Consider the following 19,908-nt stretch of genomic DNA (forward strand, 5'->3'; position numbering starts at 1 on the left):
ATATCATGGGGCACCTTGTCAAATGCCTTGCTGAAATCAAGGTAGGCTACATCCACTGCGTTCCCTTCATCTACCAGGCTTGTAATTCTGACAAAAAACAAGATCAGGTTAGTCTGACATGACTTATTTTTCAGAAATCCATGCTGACTATTGGTGATCACAGCATTCCTTTCTAGGTGCTCACAGACTGTTTGCTTAATGTTCTGCTCCAGAATCTTCCCTGGTATTGATGTCAGACTGACTGGGCGATAATTATTTGGGTCCTCTCTTTCCCCCTTTTTGAAAATAGGGACAACATTTGCCCTCCTCCAGTCTGCCGGGACTTCGCCTGTTCTCCAGGAATTCTCAAAGATGACTGCCAGTGGTTCTGAGATCACATCTGCCAGTTCTTTTGATACTCTTGGATGCAGTTCATCTGGCCCTGGAGACTTGAATACATCTAAACTAGCTAAGTATTCTTGTACTATCTCCTTAGTTATTCTGGGCTGTGTTTCCTCTGCTGAATCATTTGCTCCAAATTCTTCAGGTCGGGCATTGTTTTCTTTATCGGAGAAGACTGAGGCAAAGAAGGCATTGAGGAGTTCAGCCCTTTCTGTGTCCCCTGTTTGCATTTCACCATCTTCTCCTCTGAGTGACCCCACTGTTTCTTTGTTCTTCCTTTTGCTACGGACATACCCATAAAAGCCTTTTTTGTTGCTTTTAACCTCTCTAGCAAGCCTGAGTTCATTCTGTGCTTTAGCTTTTCTGACTTTGTGTCTACATGTGCTGGCTATTTGTTTGAATTCCTCTTTGGTGGTTTCCCCCCTTTTCCATTTTTTGTACACATCCTTTTTAAATCTTAACTCAGTTAAAAGTTCTTTAGATAGCCACCCTGGCTTCTTTAGGCACCTTCCATGTTTCCATCTCATTGGTATTGCCTGAAGTTGTGCTTTTACTATCTCCCTCTTAACAAACTCCCAGCCATCATGAACTCCCTTTCCTTTTAGTATTACTGTCCATGGGATCTCACCCAGCACTTGCCTAAGTTTTATGAAGTTGGCTTTCTTAAAGTCAAGAAATTGAGTCCTAGTATGCTTGGCTGCTCCTTTCCGCTGTATAGTAAACTTCAGAAGAGCATGATCACTCACGCCTAATGATCCTTCCACTTCTACCCCACTAACCAGGTCATCAACATTGGTTAGGACCAGATCTAAAATGGCTGTTCCTCTTGTTGCTTCTCCCACTTTCTGGACAATGAAGTTGTCTGCAAGGCATGAAGTTGTCTGAGGTACCCCTTTAGCTAATGGGGCCTCTTGCTGCTGCCGCATTGCCGGCATGAGATTTCTGTTCCCTTCCTGAGGTAAAGTTCTTAACCTGAGGTACTACTTCCGGGTTAGCAGAGTCTGTAACCTGCAGGTCGGAGCTAAACAGTACAAACTGAGAGCATTTGCAGATGACTTAGTTTTAACCTTACAAGAGCCAGACACTAGTACGAAAAGAGTTTTAGAACTAATACAAGCATTTGGTCAAGTAGCAGGTTTTAAGTTGAACAAACAGAAAACGAAAGTACTGGACAAAAATTTAACAGCTGTTGAAAGGGAAAAGTTTCAGAGTGAAACGGGTTTAATGGTAACAAAGAAGGTGAAATACCTGGGGATTAATTTGACATCTAAGAATGTGAACTTATTTAAGGATAACTATGAGAAATGCTGGTCAGAAATTAAGAAAGATCTAGAAGTATGGTCAAATTTGAGACTTTCCTTGTTAGGCCGTATTGCTGTTATTAAGATGAATGTCTTGCCTAGAATGTTGTTTTTGTTTCAAACATTGCAGATTTTAGACAAAATGGATTGTTTCAAGAGGTGGCAAAAAGACATATCTAGATTTGTCTGGCAGGGCAAAAAGCCCAGAATAAAATTTAAGATATTAACTGATGCAAAAGAAAGAGGGGGGTTTGCCCTGCCGGACTTAAAGTTGTACTATGAATCAGCGGTGTTTTGCTGGCTGAAAAGTTGGCTGCTTCTTGAAAACACAGACATTTTGGATTTGGAAGGGTTTAACAACAGATTTGGCTGGCATGCATATATATGGTATGACAAGGTAAAAATTCATCAAGGTTTCAAGAACCATATTGTTAGGAAAGCATTGTACAAGGTTTGGACTCGATATAAAGATTTGCTGGAAAACAAAACCCCCAGGTGGTTGTCACCGATGGAAGCTAAGGAAGTGAAAAAACTTAATATGGAATCCAAATGGCCAAAGTATTGGGAAATTATAGAACAGGAGGAGGGAAAAGTGAAATTGCAGAGCTATGAGAAATTGAAGTCAAAAGTAAGAGACTGGCTTCATTATTATCAGATAAATGAAGTCTTCAAACAGGACAGGAAAATTGGCTTCCAGGTGGAGAGGTCAAAATTAGAAACAGAGTTATTGGAACCCAACACTAAGAACTTGTCAAGAATGTATAACTTGCTGTTGAAATGGAATACACAGGATGAGACGGTCAAATCAGCTATGATTAAATGGGCACAAGACATCGGTCATAACATTATGTTTGCTGACTGGGAGCAGTTATGGACCACCGGCATAAAGTTCACGGCATGTAATGCCTTGAGAGAGAACATTATGAAAATGATTTATAGGTGGTACATGACCCCAGTCAAGCTTGCAAAAATTTATCACATGCCCGATAATAAATGTTGGAAATGTAAGGAAACTGAAGGTACTTTCTACCACCTTTGGTGGACGTGCCCAAGGATCAAGGTATTCTGGGAAATGATTTATAATGAAATGAAAAAGGTGCTTAAATGCACGTTTGTGAAGAAACCAGAAGCCTTCCTCCTGGGCATGGTAGGCCAATTGGTGTCAAGGAAAGATAGGACGTTTTTTATGTACGCTACAACAGCAGCAAGAGTACTATTAGCGAAGTATTGGAAGACACAAGAACTACCCACACTGGAAGAATGGCAGACTAAGGTAATAGACTATATGGGACTGGCTGAGATGACCGGCAGAATCCATGACCAAGGGAAAGAGACGGTGGAAGAGGATTGGAAGAAGTTTAAAATCTATCTTAAGAACTGTTGTAAAATCAAGGAATGCTAAAATGTTTTGGGTAATGTACAATAGAATTGCAGCGATTAGCAATTGGACATGAGAAATAAGACTTAAAGAAAGTATTATATTGATATTAGGGGATGCTGAAAAGATTGTCAACAGGGATGCAGAAAGGGGAGGTATGGGGAAGTCGCTGAAAGAAGGTTTATGAAATGAAAGGTCAAGAAATTATACGTGTTTGTATGTTTGTCTGTCTTGTATTGTGTTGTATTGTCTTGTATTATGTATGGAAAAAACTAATAAAAATTTATAAAAAAAAAAAAAGCAGAGTCTGTAACCTGAAGTGTTTGTAACCCAAGGTACCACTTTAAGGGGAAATGTTCCATTCCTGCCCCTAAGGATTTTCCCTTCCCCCCAGGAACCAGTGCTGTGGAGCAAGGGGGGCACTTCAATTGAGACCATGAGTGGGGAGCGAGGCGGCCAGAGAATAAAAATAAAAATAGAACAACCCCCATGTCTTCATGGAATGGAAACTTGCCCCCCCAGACCTTTCCCGATTTCTCAGGAGTCAGCTGAGGGAATCTTCTCAGCAGCCAGTAGAAGCAAGCAATAAATAAATAAATAAATAAATAAAAATCTTTTGCAATCTTTTCTCTTAGCCTACTAAAACTTTGCTTTGATTAAAAACAATAACAACTCACAGACTCTGGTCAAGCTGGGAGCCTGTAATCCACACCCATTTCTTCTCCATTTTTAATTGTGAGAGTCCAATCCAGTAACTTGATTCTTTTGTAATGCTTTTTATGAAATCCTGTATGAGAGAGAAATTATATATATATGTTCAAGTTGATAACTTCAGAATAAATCTTACACTAAAATAAAATAAAGTAGTAAAATGTGAAAGTTGATATTAATTATAATGAACATTCACCAAGATTTTTTTTTTTTTTGTCTGTCTCTGCTTCTGAGTGCACTCCCAACCCCAACTTCCACCTTAACTGGACCCCAGTACAGCACCCCTTTGGGGTATATACAACCCCCTCCGAAACAAATATTTCCCCTGGCCCCACCCCCTAATCTTTTGCATCTCTACCTGCTGACCCCCTCCCTTTATATGAACTGTCTGTCCGTTAGTCTACTCATCTTCTTACCTGCCCCCCCCCCGCTTTGGCGGCACCGCTGAGGCAACTACAGAAGCCCTACAGAAGTTCTTGAAACACAGGCTAGAAGTGACACAAATGGCCACCTAATCCAAACGCTCTGCACAAGCCACCAGCCAAAGCCTGATCAGCTTAGCAACCCAACAATACTCAGGAACCACCACTGCCACAACTCCTAACCACCGCTCTACTCCAAGAGGATGCCAAGCCAACCTCAAACCAAAACCATTAGGGAGACTGAGATGCCACCAACCAGGGAGATGGCAAACAACGCTAAGACCGTAACTCCCCTTCAAGATGATGACCGCCCAGTAACGAAACGAGACCTGAGGGAAATGGAAGCAAGATTAGAAGCACGATTAGAAGAAACACTGAAGGCCACAATGGCTCCCATGCAGGTACTAATCAACAACCTAACCTCCAAAGTGGAAGCTCTAGAGAACAAGAACCAAATGCAAGAAAGAATAATAGAGCAATACCGGGAGGAGAATGCACGTGTGAACAAGAAACTGGACGAACTGGTAAACCAAATGGAAGCAGAACGCAGAGAGATGAAAATTAAGCAAGCCGACCTTGAAGACCGCAATAGACGTTGTAACATCCGCTTCCGCAACTTTCCTGAAAAAACAGAGGAGAAAAGCCCAGCAGACCTAATTATACACTGGCTGAAAAACATAATCCCAAGCCTGAAACTTGAGGCAGATGACTTGGAGAGGGCTCACAGAGCCCTAAAACCTATGCCAAAACCCAGCGCCCCCCCAAGAGACATCATTGTATGCTTCACACGCTACAAAAAGAAGGAAGAGGTATGGAACAGCATCAGAAACTTAACCAACCTTCGATATGGAGAAACCCCCATCCTGGCCTTACAGGACTTATCCCAGGATACCCTAAACCGGAGGAAAAGCCTGCGCCCATTCACCCAGCGTCTCCAACAAGCAGGGATCAAATACCGATGGGGCTTCCCCTTCCGCCTCATTGTAACAACTAATACAACACAACACACGGCCACCAACATATCTGAGGCCCTGCAACTACTAAAGAACCTTGAACTCGACCTCCCACCGGAATGGCAACCGACAAACCCACCAAGTGACAGCCCCAACCACGAGGAAACAACAACAAACAACTGGACGACGGTACAGAAGAAAAAGAAACAACAGAAGCGGCACAACAACGCAAACCAATACAGACAAGCATCACGCTCAGAACCGTCCCGCCGGCCATACGACACAAGAAACCAGACCAAGATTAACCAAACCAATTCATCGCAGATGGACAACCCTACAACAACAACCCCAGCTGAATGAAGCAACCAGGAAAAAACCACAAACTGAAGGACTGGTGATTCCCCCCCCTTTCCCCCTCTTTTCCTCCAAAACATAGATTTAGTTAACACCATCAACATCCCCCCCAGCCCCGCACCCCCACAGAAATCCTCACCCCAACACCAGTCCAGACGACCTCAACCACACTCCCCATCACCCACACCTTCAACATCCCCATACTCCATACTAAGGAAAAACAACTCCAACCTCAATAACACAACCCACGATCAGGCTAAAATCTGATACCCAACCAGCACTATGGTGGCACCAGAGCGTACCAGCACCCACATCCCCACCCCAACACACCAACAATGTTGCTCAAAACATTGGCAACATTGCTTATGAACCTTATACTTGACAGTGACGTTACAAAGTCAATTCACACTGTCTCGCTGATCACCCCCTATCGCAGACAACAGGGGGGATGGCCTGTCCTTGAACACGGCCCTCCACACCAGCTGAGACCTAGGACCAACCGGCTAAATGCCAGATGGCCCAAAATACCCCAAACAAACACCTATATGACTACATATAGGAAACTCTCCACAACTTACCCCCTACTCTTTAACCCAAATCTTACTCTAACCCCACTAGCCCCCCACCCACCACACCCTAGGTCAGCGCAACCCCACTGGTTCTTTAAACAACACGAAGAGAGAGACACAAGACAACCCGAACGGGTTGGCAGGGAATCACCCCACATAATAGATAAGCAAGATGGCTAACCTTAAAGCAATTACATTAAATGTGAGGGGGCTGGGAAACCCCATCAAAAGAAAGCGCATCACCTCATACATAAACACCATGAAACCACACATCACCTTCCTACAAGAAATACACAACCCACCCAAAGGCAGCAAACTCCTGAGCGACCCCCGCTTCAGTCAACAGTGGGTCGCACGAGGCTCAGGGAAAGCACGTGGTGTAGCCATAATACTTAGTAGAGACCTGAACTTCACTGCCACAACAGTCCTCAAGGACAAAAAAGGCAGATTCATTTTCGCTAAAGGGACACTAGACGGCAAAATCAAACTGACAATCGGCTCCATATATGCCCCAAACGCGAAACAATTAGAATTCTTCCAGAAGACACTAAACAAATTCCTCTCCTTCTCTGAAGGGGAAGCAATCCTAGGAGGGGACCTCAATCTAAATATGAAAGGCATATCCCTGAAAGATATCCACCCTACAACCCCATGGGCAACCTTCCTCCGAAGGAAACCTCCAACAACTAGGAACTCTTACAAATTACTAAAATTGCTAAAAAACAGGGGTCTCTATGACATCTGGGGTGAGCAAAACCCGGGAGACATCAGCCATACATTCCAATCGGGACGCCATGATACAGTGTCCAGACTGGACAGCATTCTACTCACACAGGGTCTGATCCCCTCAGTGGAATCAACAAACATAGGTAACATTAAAATCACAGATCACGCCCCAGTAGAAGTCATCGTTAAAATAGGAGAAGGAACACAAACCACCCCATCATGGTCCTTCAGCCCCATCCTAACTACAAACAAACAAATTAGAGAGAATCTCACAAAAACCCTCCAAAACTACTTCGAGGAAAACGATGTAGACAATATAACAACCCCCCTCCTATGGGACGCAATGAAAGCGGTCACCAGAGGAGCTTGCATAAAAGAGAAAACATTCCTTAAAAAACAAACCACCTCAAAAATTAGCAAAATAGAACAAGACATCACAGTCCTCTCATCACGCTACAAACAAACAGGATCTAAAAAACTCCTCAAACTTATAGAACAAAAAAGGAGAGAACTAGACTCCTTAGAAATCAACAAAACAATGATCAACATTCTATACTCTAAACAACGTTTCTATGAATATGGAGGGAAAACCTCCAGATTACTAGCAAATAGATGTAGGAAAAAAGCACTCAAAACAAGAATACACTGCATCACCAAAAAAGACGGCAACATAACATTCTCCCCCAAAGAAATAATCTCAGAATTTGCAGAATTCTACTCCAACCTATACACCTCCCATAACCCACCAGAGAGGGAAATAAAAAAATTTCTAGCAGGACTGACCATGCCTACCCTAACTGATGAGGAACAGGAATTCATGGACAGCCCTATCACCCCAGAGGAAATAGATGCAGTCCTCAAAAATCTGAAACCACACAAAGCCCCAGGCCCAGACGGCTTCACAGCAGAATTCTATAGGAAATTCAAAGAACCCTTGATGCCTTACATGACCCGCCTATTCAACGACATCATAAAAGGGGGTCCCATCCCCAAAACCTGGACCCACTCCAAAATAGTCTCCATCCCAAAACCACTAAAAGATAGCCTCAAAGTAGAATCATACCGCCCAATCTCATTAATAAACCAAGACTACAAGATATTCACATCAATCTTGGCCAACCGCCTAAAAATCTTCCTACACAAGTTAATAGCCCCAGACCAAACTGGCTTTGTCCCTGGCCGCAATATAACAGACCCCATCAGGAAACTACTGAACCTGATCGAACACAGCAAGGCAACCAAACTCCCATTGACAATTATGTCCTTAGACATCCTCAAAGCCTTCGATTGCTTAGAGTGGAAATACATATTAGCAGTTCTAACTAACATGAAATTTGGCCCCAACTTCCTACAAATCCTCAAACAAATATACTCCCAAGCCTCAGCAAGATGCAGAACTAATAATATGGATTCTAATACTATAGCTATCCAAAGAGGCACGAAACAAGGATGCCCACTGTCTCCCTTCTTATTTATCCTGGCTCTGGAACCCTTAGCAATCCGCATCCGAGCAGCCACAGACATCAAGGGAGTGGAAATAAAAGGCAGAACCTATAAATTAGGGCTCTTTGCAGATGACCTAATGGTCACAACACCAGACCCCATAAGCACAGCAACCTCCCTAATCAGAGAACTCAACACATTTGCAATGGTGTCGGGCCTACAGGTAAATTTCACAAAGTCAGAAGCTATGTGCTTCAACACCCCTCCTCACACCCAAAAAGAACTCACGAAGGTCACCAAAATAAAACTTTGCCACACCAAGTTCAGATACCTAGGGGTACAAATAACCAGAAACCTCAATAAACTGCACCTCCACAACTACAAGCCCCTGTGGCGACAAATTAACAAAGACCTAAAGAGATGGAATAACATGAATTTCACTCTCTCAGACAAAATAGCCATGATCAAAATGATCACACTCCCAAAACTAACCTACCTATTCCAAACCCTCCCAATCTGGATCCCCCCAACCCAACTCCGCAGTTGGCAAAGGAAACTACACTCTTTTATCTTCTCACATAAAAAACCAAGAATAAGCCCCAAATGCCTGCACCTCCCCACCTCAGAAGGAGGATGGGGAATCCCCAACATAGAAGCGTATTACATTGCCAACCAAATACGACATATAATCCCATATATACTAGAAGATGAGACAAAACAATGGGTACACCTAGAGAGGGACACAATTGAAAATACCTGCACCACAGCATACCCACTCCTCCCAAACAAACTAAAGAAAATTCCCACAACACTCAACAGGTACACACAGACCATGCTCAAAGCATGGAAAACACAAATAGGCAAACTATCCCCAACCCCATCCCCACTAATCCCCCTGGCGTACCACCCATTATTCCACCATGCAGCACAAAACCTCCAGATAAAAACCTGGCGAACCAAAGGCTTATATCGCCTAATAGACTTTTATAAAAATAACAAACCTTTGTCAACACAAGAAATACAAGACAAACTAGAAGACACCCAAATGCCCTGGTTAACACAACACCAACTACATGCCCTCTTAAACAACCCAACAGTAAAATTAGCAGCAACTAGGCCCCTGACAACCTTCGAAAACCTCCTCCTAACAACAAAGGGAAACAGTAAAGGGACGGTATCCGCAATATACAAAATAATACTCCAAAACCCCACAAACCCCCTAGACGCAATCAAAAAACAATGGGAGAATGACATAGGCTATGAGATTAACCCCACGCAATGGACCAGAATGTGGTCTAAACCTCCCTTTAAATCCATATCAACGAAAAGAAAAGAACTCACACTGAAACTCACCTACAGGTGGTACCTAACACCAAGGAAACTAGTGCTAATACGCCCAGGAACCTCACCAAAATGCTGGAGAGGGTGCACCTCCACAGGCACATACCTCCACATGTGGTGGGAATGTCCCAAAATCCAACTATTCTGGGCAACAGTCATACGAGAAATATGTAAAATAACTAAACAAGTATTAGATATCACCCCAGAATTGGCCCTACTAAACATCTTCCAAGACAACAATGCCCATTTACACCACAAAGAACTCATAACCCACCTACTTTCAGCAGCCAGAAACACCATAACCAGACACTGGAGAGACCTGTCAGGAGTAAGCATGGACCAATGGTACCAAATAGTATGGGAAACAGCCCTACTGGAAAAATTAACTAATAAACTGAAACTGACACGGGGACAAACCGAAGAAGACACCTTCACCCCGGTATGGCTCCCCTTTATCACATACACAGCCCAACAAGACAATGACAATAATCCACCAACAGCATACAAATCAATATGGCTAACCTGATCCAAAACACCCACCCACCTCACTCACACACGAAAACAAAGATCACCACAGCCAATCACAAACAAACAATCACACCCTACGCCAACCCCAAACTCTCTCACTACCAAAGGAACACAAGTGAACAACACAAACAACGCTGACACCAAACTCTACATACACTAAGCGTAATAGAAACACTGCCACCCGACCCCACCCCCATCCATCTTCCCTCTCTCCACCCCCCCTTTCTCTTTTCTTTCTTTTTTCTTCTCCCCCTAATGCCTCAACAAATGAAACGGATTTGTAAAAATGTTACATGGGAAAAAAAAAATACGAGGCATTACACTTCTGTAAAACAAGAAAATCCTAAATAAAATATTAAAAAAAAAAAATGAACATTCACCAAGAACAGGAATCAAAGCAGCATTAAGCATTTATAATACAGGCCTCCCCATTTACGCAGGGGTTACGTTGCTAGGCACTCTGCGTTGAAGTGAAATTGCGTATAGTGGGAACACCGTTGAAAAAGCCTCCAAACACGCTTTAAAGCATCCATGGGGAAAAGCCGCTGAAAGGCCATGTGGAATGGGGGGGAAACAAGGGGAACACCAGCTCCTCCTCTGCCACTGCTCCACAACCAACCTCACCTTCCTAAAGAGTCTTTCTAAATAAAAAGAGGACTTGGGATTTGCTTGCAGCCGGTACTTTGGTTCTCACTAGTCAAGCTCCCCAAGGCCTTGTCTAGACACTGATGAACTGGCTATGGGTGGGAATGGGATGAAGCACTAAACAAGGCCCCACACTCCACATGCTTCTCAAGTCACCAACCATGATATCATTGCAGAGCTACTAAGCTAGAGTTAAGCTCAGCTGGACTCAGGCTTCCTTCAGAATTAATCTGCATGCGAATGCATTGCCTGAAATATGCAATTGTCCCCTTACCATCTCCTCCTTGTCTTGGATGACCAGCAGTTGAGAATCCCTTGTTGAACAGTCATGTTGGCTCTCATTCCATGTTTTAATATGGTCTGATGGCCAGTAGCACTTGTCCCTGTGGAGGTGCCATTGTACAGGGCACACTTTGCAAGGTGAATTAACTGTGGAAAGAAAGACACTTAATGATTATGACTGAACCTCCATTTCAATTGTGAAAAAGGTAATTGCTCTGCAACAGTAAGGACCCAGAGCTTCTGGGCTGAGTGAAGCTGTCCAAACTCCAAATTCCAAACTCTGAAGCTCCTCAGAGTTGGGGTCCAACAACTTTTTATGTTATTCATATTTTTTAAAAAAGTGTACTTAAATTTGCCACAGTTCTTTTGAAGGAGGAGCCCTGATCCAGATCACGCTCTCCATTTCTATCAGGACTCAGTGCTGGCTTCCCACTTGAAAACATGCCCTCTGAGCCAGAAGGTGCTTTTTAGGGGTGCGGCGGGTGGGTGGAGTTGAGACAACAGCTGTCAGGTGGGGAGGAGATTTTTGTATGGAAAACAGGCGTGCAGCTTCACATTGGCCCCCTTTAAAGCTTCTTTTAAAGTATAGTCCTGATCCAATTCAGTCCTCCCCACACACTCAAAATGCTTTTGAGTATAAAAAGATACAGAGACCAAAGTACAGATCTCTCACATCATGCCATCGCAAATGCAAGTTTATTACTCGCCTAGTTTTTCCATCTGAATGAGTTCAGAGAGAGGAAACTTGAACCCTCTAGAGCAGTGCTCCCCAACCTTTTTATCGCCGCGGACCGGTAAATGTTTGATAATAGCAGAGAACCCCCGCCCCCCTCTGTGCACTTATGCCTGAACCCGCACAAACACATTCGACCCAGGAGTTGTTGACCTAAATAAGTGCAATAGGCCTGGGTGAATGAGAGGGCATTCTAATAAAACCACTGCTGCTCCTCTTTCCGTTTGATAGTGCTGAGTCCCCCCCCCCTCCGTGCACTTACCTCATGGCAGCTTCTCTTCAGTCCCCGCATCTCCGACCTCGAGTCCTCAGTCCTCCCGTGGCACCTCCTCCTCGGCCAATGGCGTGAGGTTTGCCTTTCGGCCAATCAGGAAGCGGGAAGACCTGCTCCCTGATTGGTCAGGAGGAGCATCAGTGTAACAATAGCGAATTTTCATTCGCTATTGTCACACAATGGGCGGGCTTGGGAGGGCGCAATGCTCTGCGCCTCGGCTGCCCGCCACAGTGAAATGATTTGAAGTTCCTCGGGCAGCCCGGTGCCGATTGATCCATGGACTGGCACCGGTCCGCGGCCCGGGGGTTGGGGAACACTGCCCTAGAGGACAAAGATGGAGATGGAGTTTACCAGACAAAATGCTGAAGGTGAATTGACCAAGTCTGCTCAAAGACTGCTTTGCCACTTGAGACACGATTCCTCCCACTCCATTCCTCCTAGTATAGAAGCTGACTCGCCAGGTAGCTGAATCTTATTTTTGTAGCAGCAGCAGGATTATACCCTCCATTACACCTAAGCATGGGCATAGCCAAGGGGGCGGGCAGGGGGGGCAGCTGCCTCCCCAATCAATAAAAACCAATAAAAATACATAGCTAACTGAGGTTCTGCCCCCCTAACAAAAGGCCTGCCCCCCTAACAAAAAATCCAGCTATGCCCAAGCACCTAAGGACAGAAGGCTAGTTATAGGGCTACAAGACAAGAGACAAGGCACACACAGTTCTGCTCTCAGGTAGAAGGGGGTTCAGGAGGGTTGGGAGAAACAACTGGAGGTGCCTCCATCATCACACTGCAGCCTACATGTCCAAGTTGTACTCCACAGTCTGTCTCATGGTAGGTCCTAGTTGACAATACTGTGGTGAGGTAGGTTTTTTGGAGGGGGCCTGTCAGTCTCTATGATGCCTGAGTCCCTTCTAATTCCTGGGATCTTGGATCCAGCAAGGGTTAAAATCTAATGGAGGATTTCATTGTTGAACTAGCCAGGTGAGTTAATGGCCTTAAATACTGTCCTTGGTATAACAAAGGAAGTGGATTTGTGCCAGAGGGCAAATGGGTAGGTCTCACCTTCCTCACCTGACTCTTAGTGAGAAAGGCCAGAGTTGAGTGTGAAGTTAGCTGTAGAATGAAACCACCAATGCTTGATATTTTAGGAGCATAGGGAGCTGCCTTATTCTGAGGGAGACCATGGGGTTCATCTAGCTCAATTTTGTCTACACTGACTAGCAGCAGTCTGAGACACAAGGTATGGAATCTGGGACTTTCTGCATCCAAGATCGGTGCTCTACCACCAAACTATGAGAACACCACCTGGAGTACCGTGTCCAATTCTAGGTGCCACAATTTAAGAAGGATTTTGACAAGCTGGAATGTGTGCTGCCACCGGGAGATGGAGCAAGCCTGTTTTTGCTGCTCAGTAGGGTTGGACTTAAAACAATGGATTCAAGTTGCAAGGAAAGAGACTCTGACTAAATATCAGGAAAAACTTTCTGATGGTAAGAGCTCTTTGACAGTGGAATGGTCTCTCTTGAGAGGTTGTGGCCTCTCCTTCCTTGGAGGAAGCATAGATTGGATGGCCACCTGTCATGGATGCTTTAGCTCAGATTCCTTCCAACTCTACAATTCCCTTCCAACCCTACAATTCTATAAGTCTATGAAATGAATGAATGAATTTCAATGAATGTAATGAGTTTCTTTACAGAAGGTTTTATGCCTCAAAACAACATAGATGTGAACTGAAAGCAAGCTCTTACATACAATTACTATGCTTGAAAGAGACAGCAGTACAATATGTCAGTTCTACCTGAGGAATTATACTGATTTTGATTGCAGAAGTTGTGTCTTAGGGAAGCCAGAAACTTGACTGTTGAGGCATTGCATCCACCATTGTTCAGTAGAATTTTTCCCTTTTCAGGTTCCAACTGCAAAGCTGCCCCCACAAAACAAAGAAAGCCAGTTAAATGAGTAGGCATAATGTTAAGGCACAAATTCAAAATTTAGAGGCCAAGGAATGAGAGAAGAAGATGGATATGATAAGACAATGGTAACACACTTCTGCCATTTTATTCCTGTTACAATCTTTATCTGGGGCAGCAACTTGGTCTAACACAGCCACCAGCTCCCTTCTTCTGATATTCACCAGCAAACTATTATTAACGTAACGGGGAAGAACAGCTTATTATTCAGGCCTCAGATACCCATTTTCACCTCAGCTTTGGGAGTTGTTTGCCTCACACCTCCCTCCCTCACTGACTTTCCCAACTGACATTACTTCTCCTCAGCTGTCAATCTACTCCCAATTGACAGCTAATCAGAATATGTGAACTACCAGGAAGACAATTGGGTATTCAATCTCTCCTTGGCTGAGTTTGCATACAATTGCACTCTTCATGCTTCATCACAGCAGGCCCCCTTCTTTGCCAGTTATGGATACCACCCTCGCACCTTTCCATCCCCGACCGACTCCCTGTCAGTGCCAGCAGCAGAAGACTTCATAGAAGAACTGACAGGAATACAGAGTTTGCTAAAAGAGAGTTTTGGATTGTGCTAAGGAAGCCTGTAAGAGATTGGCTGGTGCACACAGAATACCTTGCACCGAGATTAAGGTGGGAGATCAGGTATGGCTGTTGACACGTGAGTTGCCACAGAAAGGCAGGTGCAAGAAATTGGAGCCACAGAGGATGGGCCCGTTTGAAGTTGTAGATCAGATCAACCCTGTGACTTTCTGGCTTCGATTGCCTGTATCCATGAAGATTCACCCCATCTTCCGCAGATCAGTTTTGTTGCCTGTCGTGCCTGCACACCCTTGCCAGGCACCTAGACAAGCACCTCTGCCTCCTGTCATAGTAGAAGGAGAAGGGGAGTATGAAGTAGAACAAATTCTAGACTCCAGGATGCGAAGAAAGAAGTTGCAATACCTGATTTTGTGGAAGGAGTATGGCCCTGATGAAAGCTCATGGGAGTACGCAGAACATGGCCATGCACTAGACTTGTAAAGGGTGCTCCATACACACCAACCCAGCCAACTGAAACCACTGGGGTGGGGGGAGAAGGAGGGCTCTGGAGAGGGGGCCAGGCCAAATGGGCTGGAGCTAATGGAAGATGTGCTAACTGTTTTTATTTAGACAATCATTGTGTATATGCTTTTATTATATGGTAAACCACTTCAGGATGCCACATGGACAGCAATTCATAAATGAAATAATAAATAATACTCACCCAAGACTGTCACAGCCACCCCCAGGATGATGATCACAAAGCCACCTGCCCACAGGGTGATCCGGTACCAACAGGGAAGCCCAGAAGCATCTGTGAGGAGTGGGAAAACTTGAATGATGTGAGTCAGCAGTGCCTAGATTAGAATTTCCTGTAACTCATTGTTCTCGAAGCTACCAGCATGAGTTTGACCAAACTGCGGGGGGCAGTGGAAGACAGGAGTGCCTGGCATGCTCTGGTCCACGGGGTCACGAAGAGTCGGATATGACTAAACGACTAAAAAGCAACAAATTGCAGGCTAACAAACATCACAGGGCGAAGGCTGGGTGATTTGTTTTGTTTTGTTTTTTGACAAAAAAAAATCCCTTCAGGAGGCAACAGGCAAATGGTATATGTTTAGTAAACCGCCAACATACCAAAATGCACTGTATTAGGGGATGGCTCAAAAAAACAGTGTGCTAGGCAAAATTGCAAACAAAAAATGTGCACATTAGGAGAAATGCACACTAAAACGTTGAATTGTCAGGAGGCATTTAAAGGGGTGTGTGGAAGTGGTGTAGGAATGTGGAGATCTGCCAGGCTAAACTTGTGTAATTTAGAAGGGCTTGTGAAGAAGTTCACAAAAGACAAAAATAAGAGTGAGATTTGATGGAGCTGGCATGATAAGGAGAAAAGCTGATCTCCCATTCCACATGCAAGAAATGAGCAGTCTCTGTTGGAGCAATATTTTGTCATATTGTGATAGCCTGGGAATCGGATTCAGAGGCTGAACCTGAGGAATCCCAGCCTGCACAGAAGTCCCCGCCTCCAGGACCGGCTGAGCCGGGACTGGGGCTTGAACCTGAAGGGCAATCACTTGTGCCGGATCCTCACTTGTGCCGGATTCCCCAGCTGAATCTGCTCTGTCTCTGGAGGTGATTGAGGACCCATTGCCTGCAGGTGCTCCACTCTCAGCCCCGTCAGGGGAAGGTGAGGTTGCCTCTGGGTCCAGCAACCCTCCAGCCTCTCCTGAGTTGCAGAGGCTCAGGGCAGAGAGGCAGAGGGAACTAAGTTCCCGCAGGAGGAGTGCTCGCCTCCAGGCCAGGAGAGGCGAGTCACCTGTGGACCGGGGCCACCCTATGCCTCAGTGGAGATAAAAGCCAGCCAGCCCAGACCTAGGTTGCGGGAGCAACATTGTTGGTAAGCTGTTCCTGCCGGCACCCTGTCCTGTTCTTCTGCCAGAGTTCCTGACCTCACCCGACTCCCCGCCTTGGACCCAGCTACAGCTTTGACGGACAGCCCCCATACCACACCCTCGACCTCGGACTGGACTCGGACCATGCCGCACGGTAATGTCCCGGGACCAGCACACATATAATCATCAAAGCATTGCCATTCGTTTTTTAGTTTTTAATTTGACTGCTGTCGTATGGATGCTGTTAATTTAGCCAATTTAAAATATTCATTTAATTTGAGAATCCATTCCTCCTCGGTAGGTAGTTCTTTAGCTTTCCATTTAGATGCTATTATTATCCATTTCGGTATTTATTTTCCAAAAAGGCCCAGTAGGTAAGCCTCTGGTTTTTTTGTTAATGGGATTTTAATCATTTTTTTCAACTCCTCATGTATTTCTCCCCAGAAGTACTTAATCGGGGTGCAACTCCATCACACAGGCATTGTTGTACCAGCTTCCTTGTTGCATTTCCAACAAAGGTTGGATTTCAGTTGATAGATTTTTGCTAATTTGACTGGGGTTAAATACCACCTGTAGAACATTTTGATGAAATTTTCTTTTATTGTACTACAGGCGGTAACCCTTATATCTTCCTGCCAAAGTTTCTCCCACTGCTCTAAATATATTGTGTGGCCGAATTTTGCACCCATTTAATTATTGTCTTTTTCACTTCCTTGTCATTCATGTCCAAATCTAGCAAAAGGTTATATATTTTAGATAGTAATATTTCGTTGTTTTTTAATAATGTTCCATGCATTGATGAATTCCCTTTAGAAAAAAAGACATGCTAATATGCTTCAATTAAGAATGTAAATGCATCAAAACAATAAATTATCAATGACATATGTATGTATGTAGAGAAAATAAAAACAATCAGAATGCAACGATAAAGGTAAAATTGATTCTAGAGAAGACGAGTAGCGGTGGAGGGAAGTTAAACAGGGTGGTGGGTTTCTTTTCTTTTTTGGATATTGTATAATGATTTAATGTTTCTTTTCTGTTATGTATTATTTCTCTCTTTTTAAATTAAATTGTATTATGGAAAATCTAAACAAAAATACAAAAGAAAGAAAGAAAGAAAAAGAAATGAGCAGTCTCTGATATCAATGTACTGATAAACCTTGCACCCTGAAAATCTCATCATTGTTCGTAACCCCTTGACTATGCTCAGCTCGCTGTCATTGATTTTGTGCTCCTCTTGCTATATGGCCTGATTGAATATATATTGGAGCTTTCTGGTGTCTGTTGTGTGTGTGTCAGCTGTCAGCAGCATGCTTTGTCAAAAGGAGGGAAGAGAAATAGAGCGAAGGAAATAAACCATCGTTTATTTCTGATGTTTTGTATTAGTTTGAATTTTAAAAATCTTCAGAAAACATTCATCCACTAATAGGAAGCAGGTTGAAATACTTTGCTATTTTTATTTAGAGGAAAAAGTGGGTGTGTGACATTGATTTTTGTGTAGAAGAAACATAGAATTGTAGCATTGGAGGGACCCTGAGGAGCATCGAGTCCATTCTATGCAGTTCTAGCTTACAGGAACCAAACCTGCAACCTAGGCAGTATATGCACCATGTTCTAACCAACTGGGCTATATATTCATAGGAAGTGTACCATCCAAAGTGGTTGAAAAAAATCAGGGCTATTTACAGATGTATCTGACAGCTGGTGAGCTTGGGAAAATTTATATACATTCCCTAAATGGTCTAATTTCAGAAGTCTTGCAGCCAATAGCTATGGAAATTTCATTCCAATACTGTAATCTATTTGCCTGATAAAACCACCTCCTTTTTTCATTTTGTAAATTGACATGTTTTTAGCTTTCATTTGATATTATCGCCATTAAAACGCACAATAAAACAATTGCATCAAGACATAAAAATTCCTTTAAAACATGGCAGTAATTAAAACATGAGATCTATGCTGAGAAATCTGTGTAAACAGGGGCATCTTCAAAAGCCCGCAGAATGCCAATAGAGATGAATATGCTTGTATTTCATCATGGAGTGCCCTCCATATCGCTAGAGCTATCGGTGAAAGGAGCCCACCTCCCAAAAGCCAAGAATCAGGAAGCTGTGGCAAGACTAATTGGGCTTCATTTGTACTTTTAATACCCTTACCTGCCAACGAAAGGGAAGTTGTTCTTTTAGGAAATCTGGTCCAGAGCTGTTTAGGGCTTTATACATAAATGGATCAAACCTATCCATTCTTAAGGAAATCAGCCCTGAGTGCTCACTGGAAGGACAGATCGTGAAGCTGAGGCTCCAATACTTTGGCCACCTCATGAGAAGAGAAGAATCCCTGGAAAAGACCCTGATGTTGGGAAAGATGGAGGGCACAAGGAGAAGGGGACGACAGAGGACGAGATGGTTGGACATTGTCTTTGAAGCTACAAACATGAGTCTGACCAAACTGCGGGAGGCAGTGGAAGACAGAAGTGCCTGGCGTGCTCTGGTCCATGGGGTCACGAAGAGTCGGACACGACTAAACGACTAAACAACAACAACAAAGAAGACCTTAAAAATCTGGCTTGATATCTAATGGGCAGCCAGTGCAAATCCCTTCCTACAGGCATGAGATGTGCCTGGTAAGACAGACATGGTCCAAATGGAAGTTACTCTGCCCGTCCAATTATTTAGTTGACTACCAATATTGCTCATTAACCTGACAAAAAGAAATGGAGCACCAGATGCTAAAATACGAAGCATTCTCTTTAACCAGGAAGTGGACCTGAGGTGGAAAGAAGTTCTGCAGCAAAACTTTGGCCATTGCATTTGAAAATGTGTCCTGGGTTGCAGTGAAAGAAATGAGTCACCAACCTTTGTTGGGCAGGCACAGTGGGGAACAGGTGTTAGCAGAGAAAAGGACAGGCAGGCGCTTAGTTTTCACCATGAGTCGCCTCCGTGGCTCAGTAGGTGCATAGGAAAAGGATGTGGGTGGAGCGGGTGGTCAGGCAAAAGGCTCACACCTTTAAACTGTGCCTTGGCCAGGACATTGGGTGCAGCATCTACAGAAGTGTTTTTTCTTCGCTAGGCTGGAGGAAGGAGTGTAAAATGTTGCAGAAAAAGCAACAAGCAAAGACCCATCTATGTACACGCTTCATGCTACATCCATGCTTTGAATTTGAGTAAAAGCATATTATAACTTCTTATTTTCCAAGCTAACTAGCATACCTAATTTTATTTGCATTGTCCTCAATTCTGCATCCTTATAAAAAAAATAATCTTATTTATAATTTTCATTTATATACGTTACAATAGTTCAATAATAATTCTAACATATCAAACCTCAGCTTCCTTCCCTCTTTTTCTGCGGTTCTTTACATTTATTTTCATCATTTCCTGCATACTCCGAATTATCTTCACTTACTCTTTTATGCTCATATATATCTCATATATGTTTAAAACAACAACAACAACAACTGCAGGGATTTACAATAATCTTGCC

At 43.7% G+C, this 19,908-nt stretch overlaps 2 protein-coding genes across 7 annotated transcripts in view; one reads left to right on the top strand and one right to left on the bottom strand.

The window, feature by feature from the left end:
- LOC310757241 (C-type lectin domain family 2 member D-like) overlaps positions 1-19,908 on the top strand; it is a 66,967-nt gene that overhangs the window by 22,025 nt on the left and 25,034 nt on the right. The gene's annotated exons all lie outside the window — the stretch shown is intronic.
- The window catches only part of LOC310757182 (killer cell lectin-like receptor subfamily F member 1), a 49,087-nt gene that overhangs the window by 2,428 nt on the left and 26,751 nt on the right, over positions 1-19,908 (bottom strand). For both annotated transcript variants that reach the window (XM_083602418.1, XM_083602419.1), the window contains exons 2-5: positions 15,255-15,344; positions 13,840-13,965; positions 11,027-11,181; positions 3,738-3,847 (exon numbers count right to left, since the gene is read on the bottom strand). In XM_083602418.1, the coding sequence (XP_083458544.1) occupies positions 3,738-3,847; positions 11,027-11,181; positions 13,840-13,965; positions 15,255-15,344 (481 nt within the window). The remainder of the gene's footprint in view (positions 1-3,737; positions 3,848-11,026; positions 11,182-13,839; positions 13,966-15,254; positions 15,345-19,908) is intronic.

Source organism: Podarcis filfolensis, assembly GCF_964270895.1.
Source record: "Podarcis filfolensis genome assembly, chromosome: 2".
In the NCBI taxonomy this organism is placed as follows: domain Eukaryota; kingdom Metazoa; phylum Chordata; class Lepidosauria; order Squamata; family Lacertidae; genus Podarcis; species Podarcis filfolensis.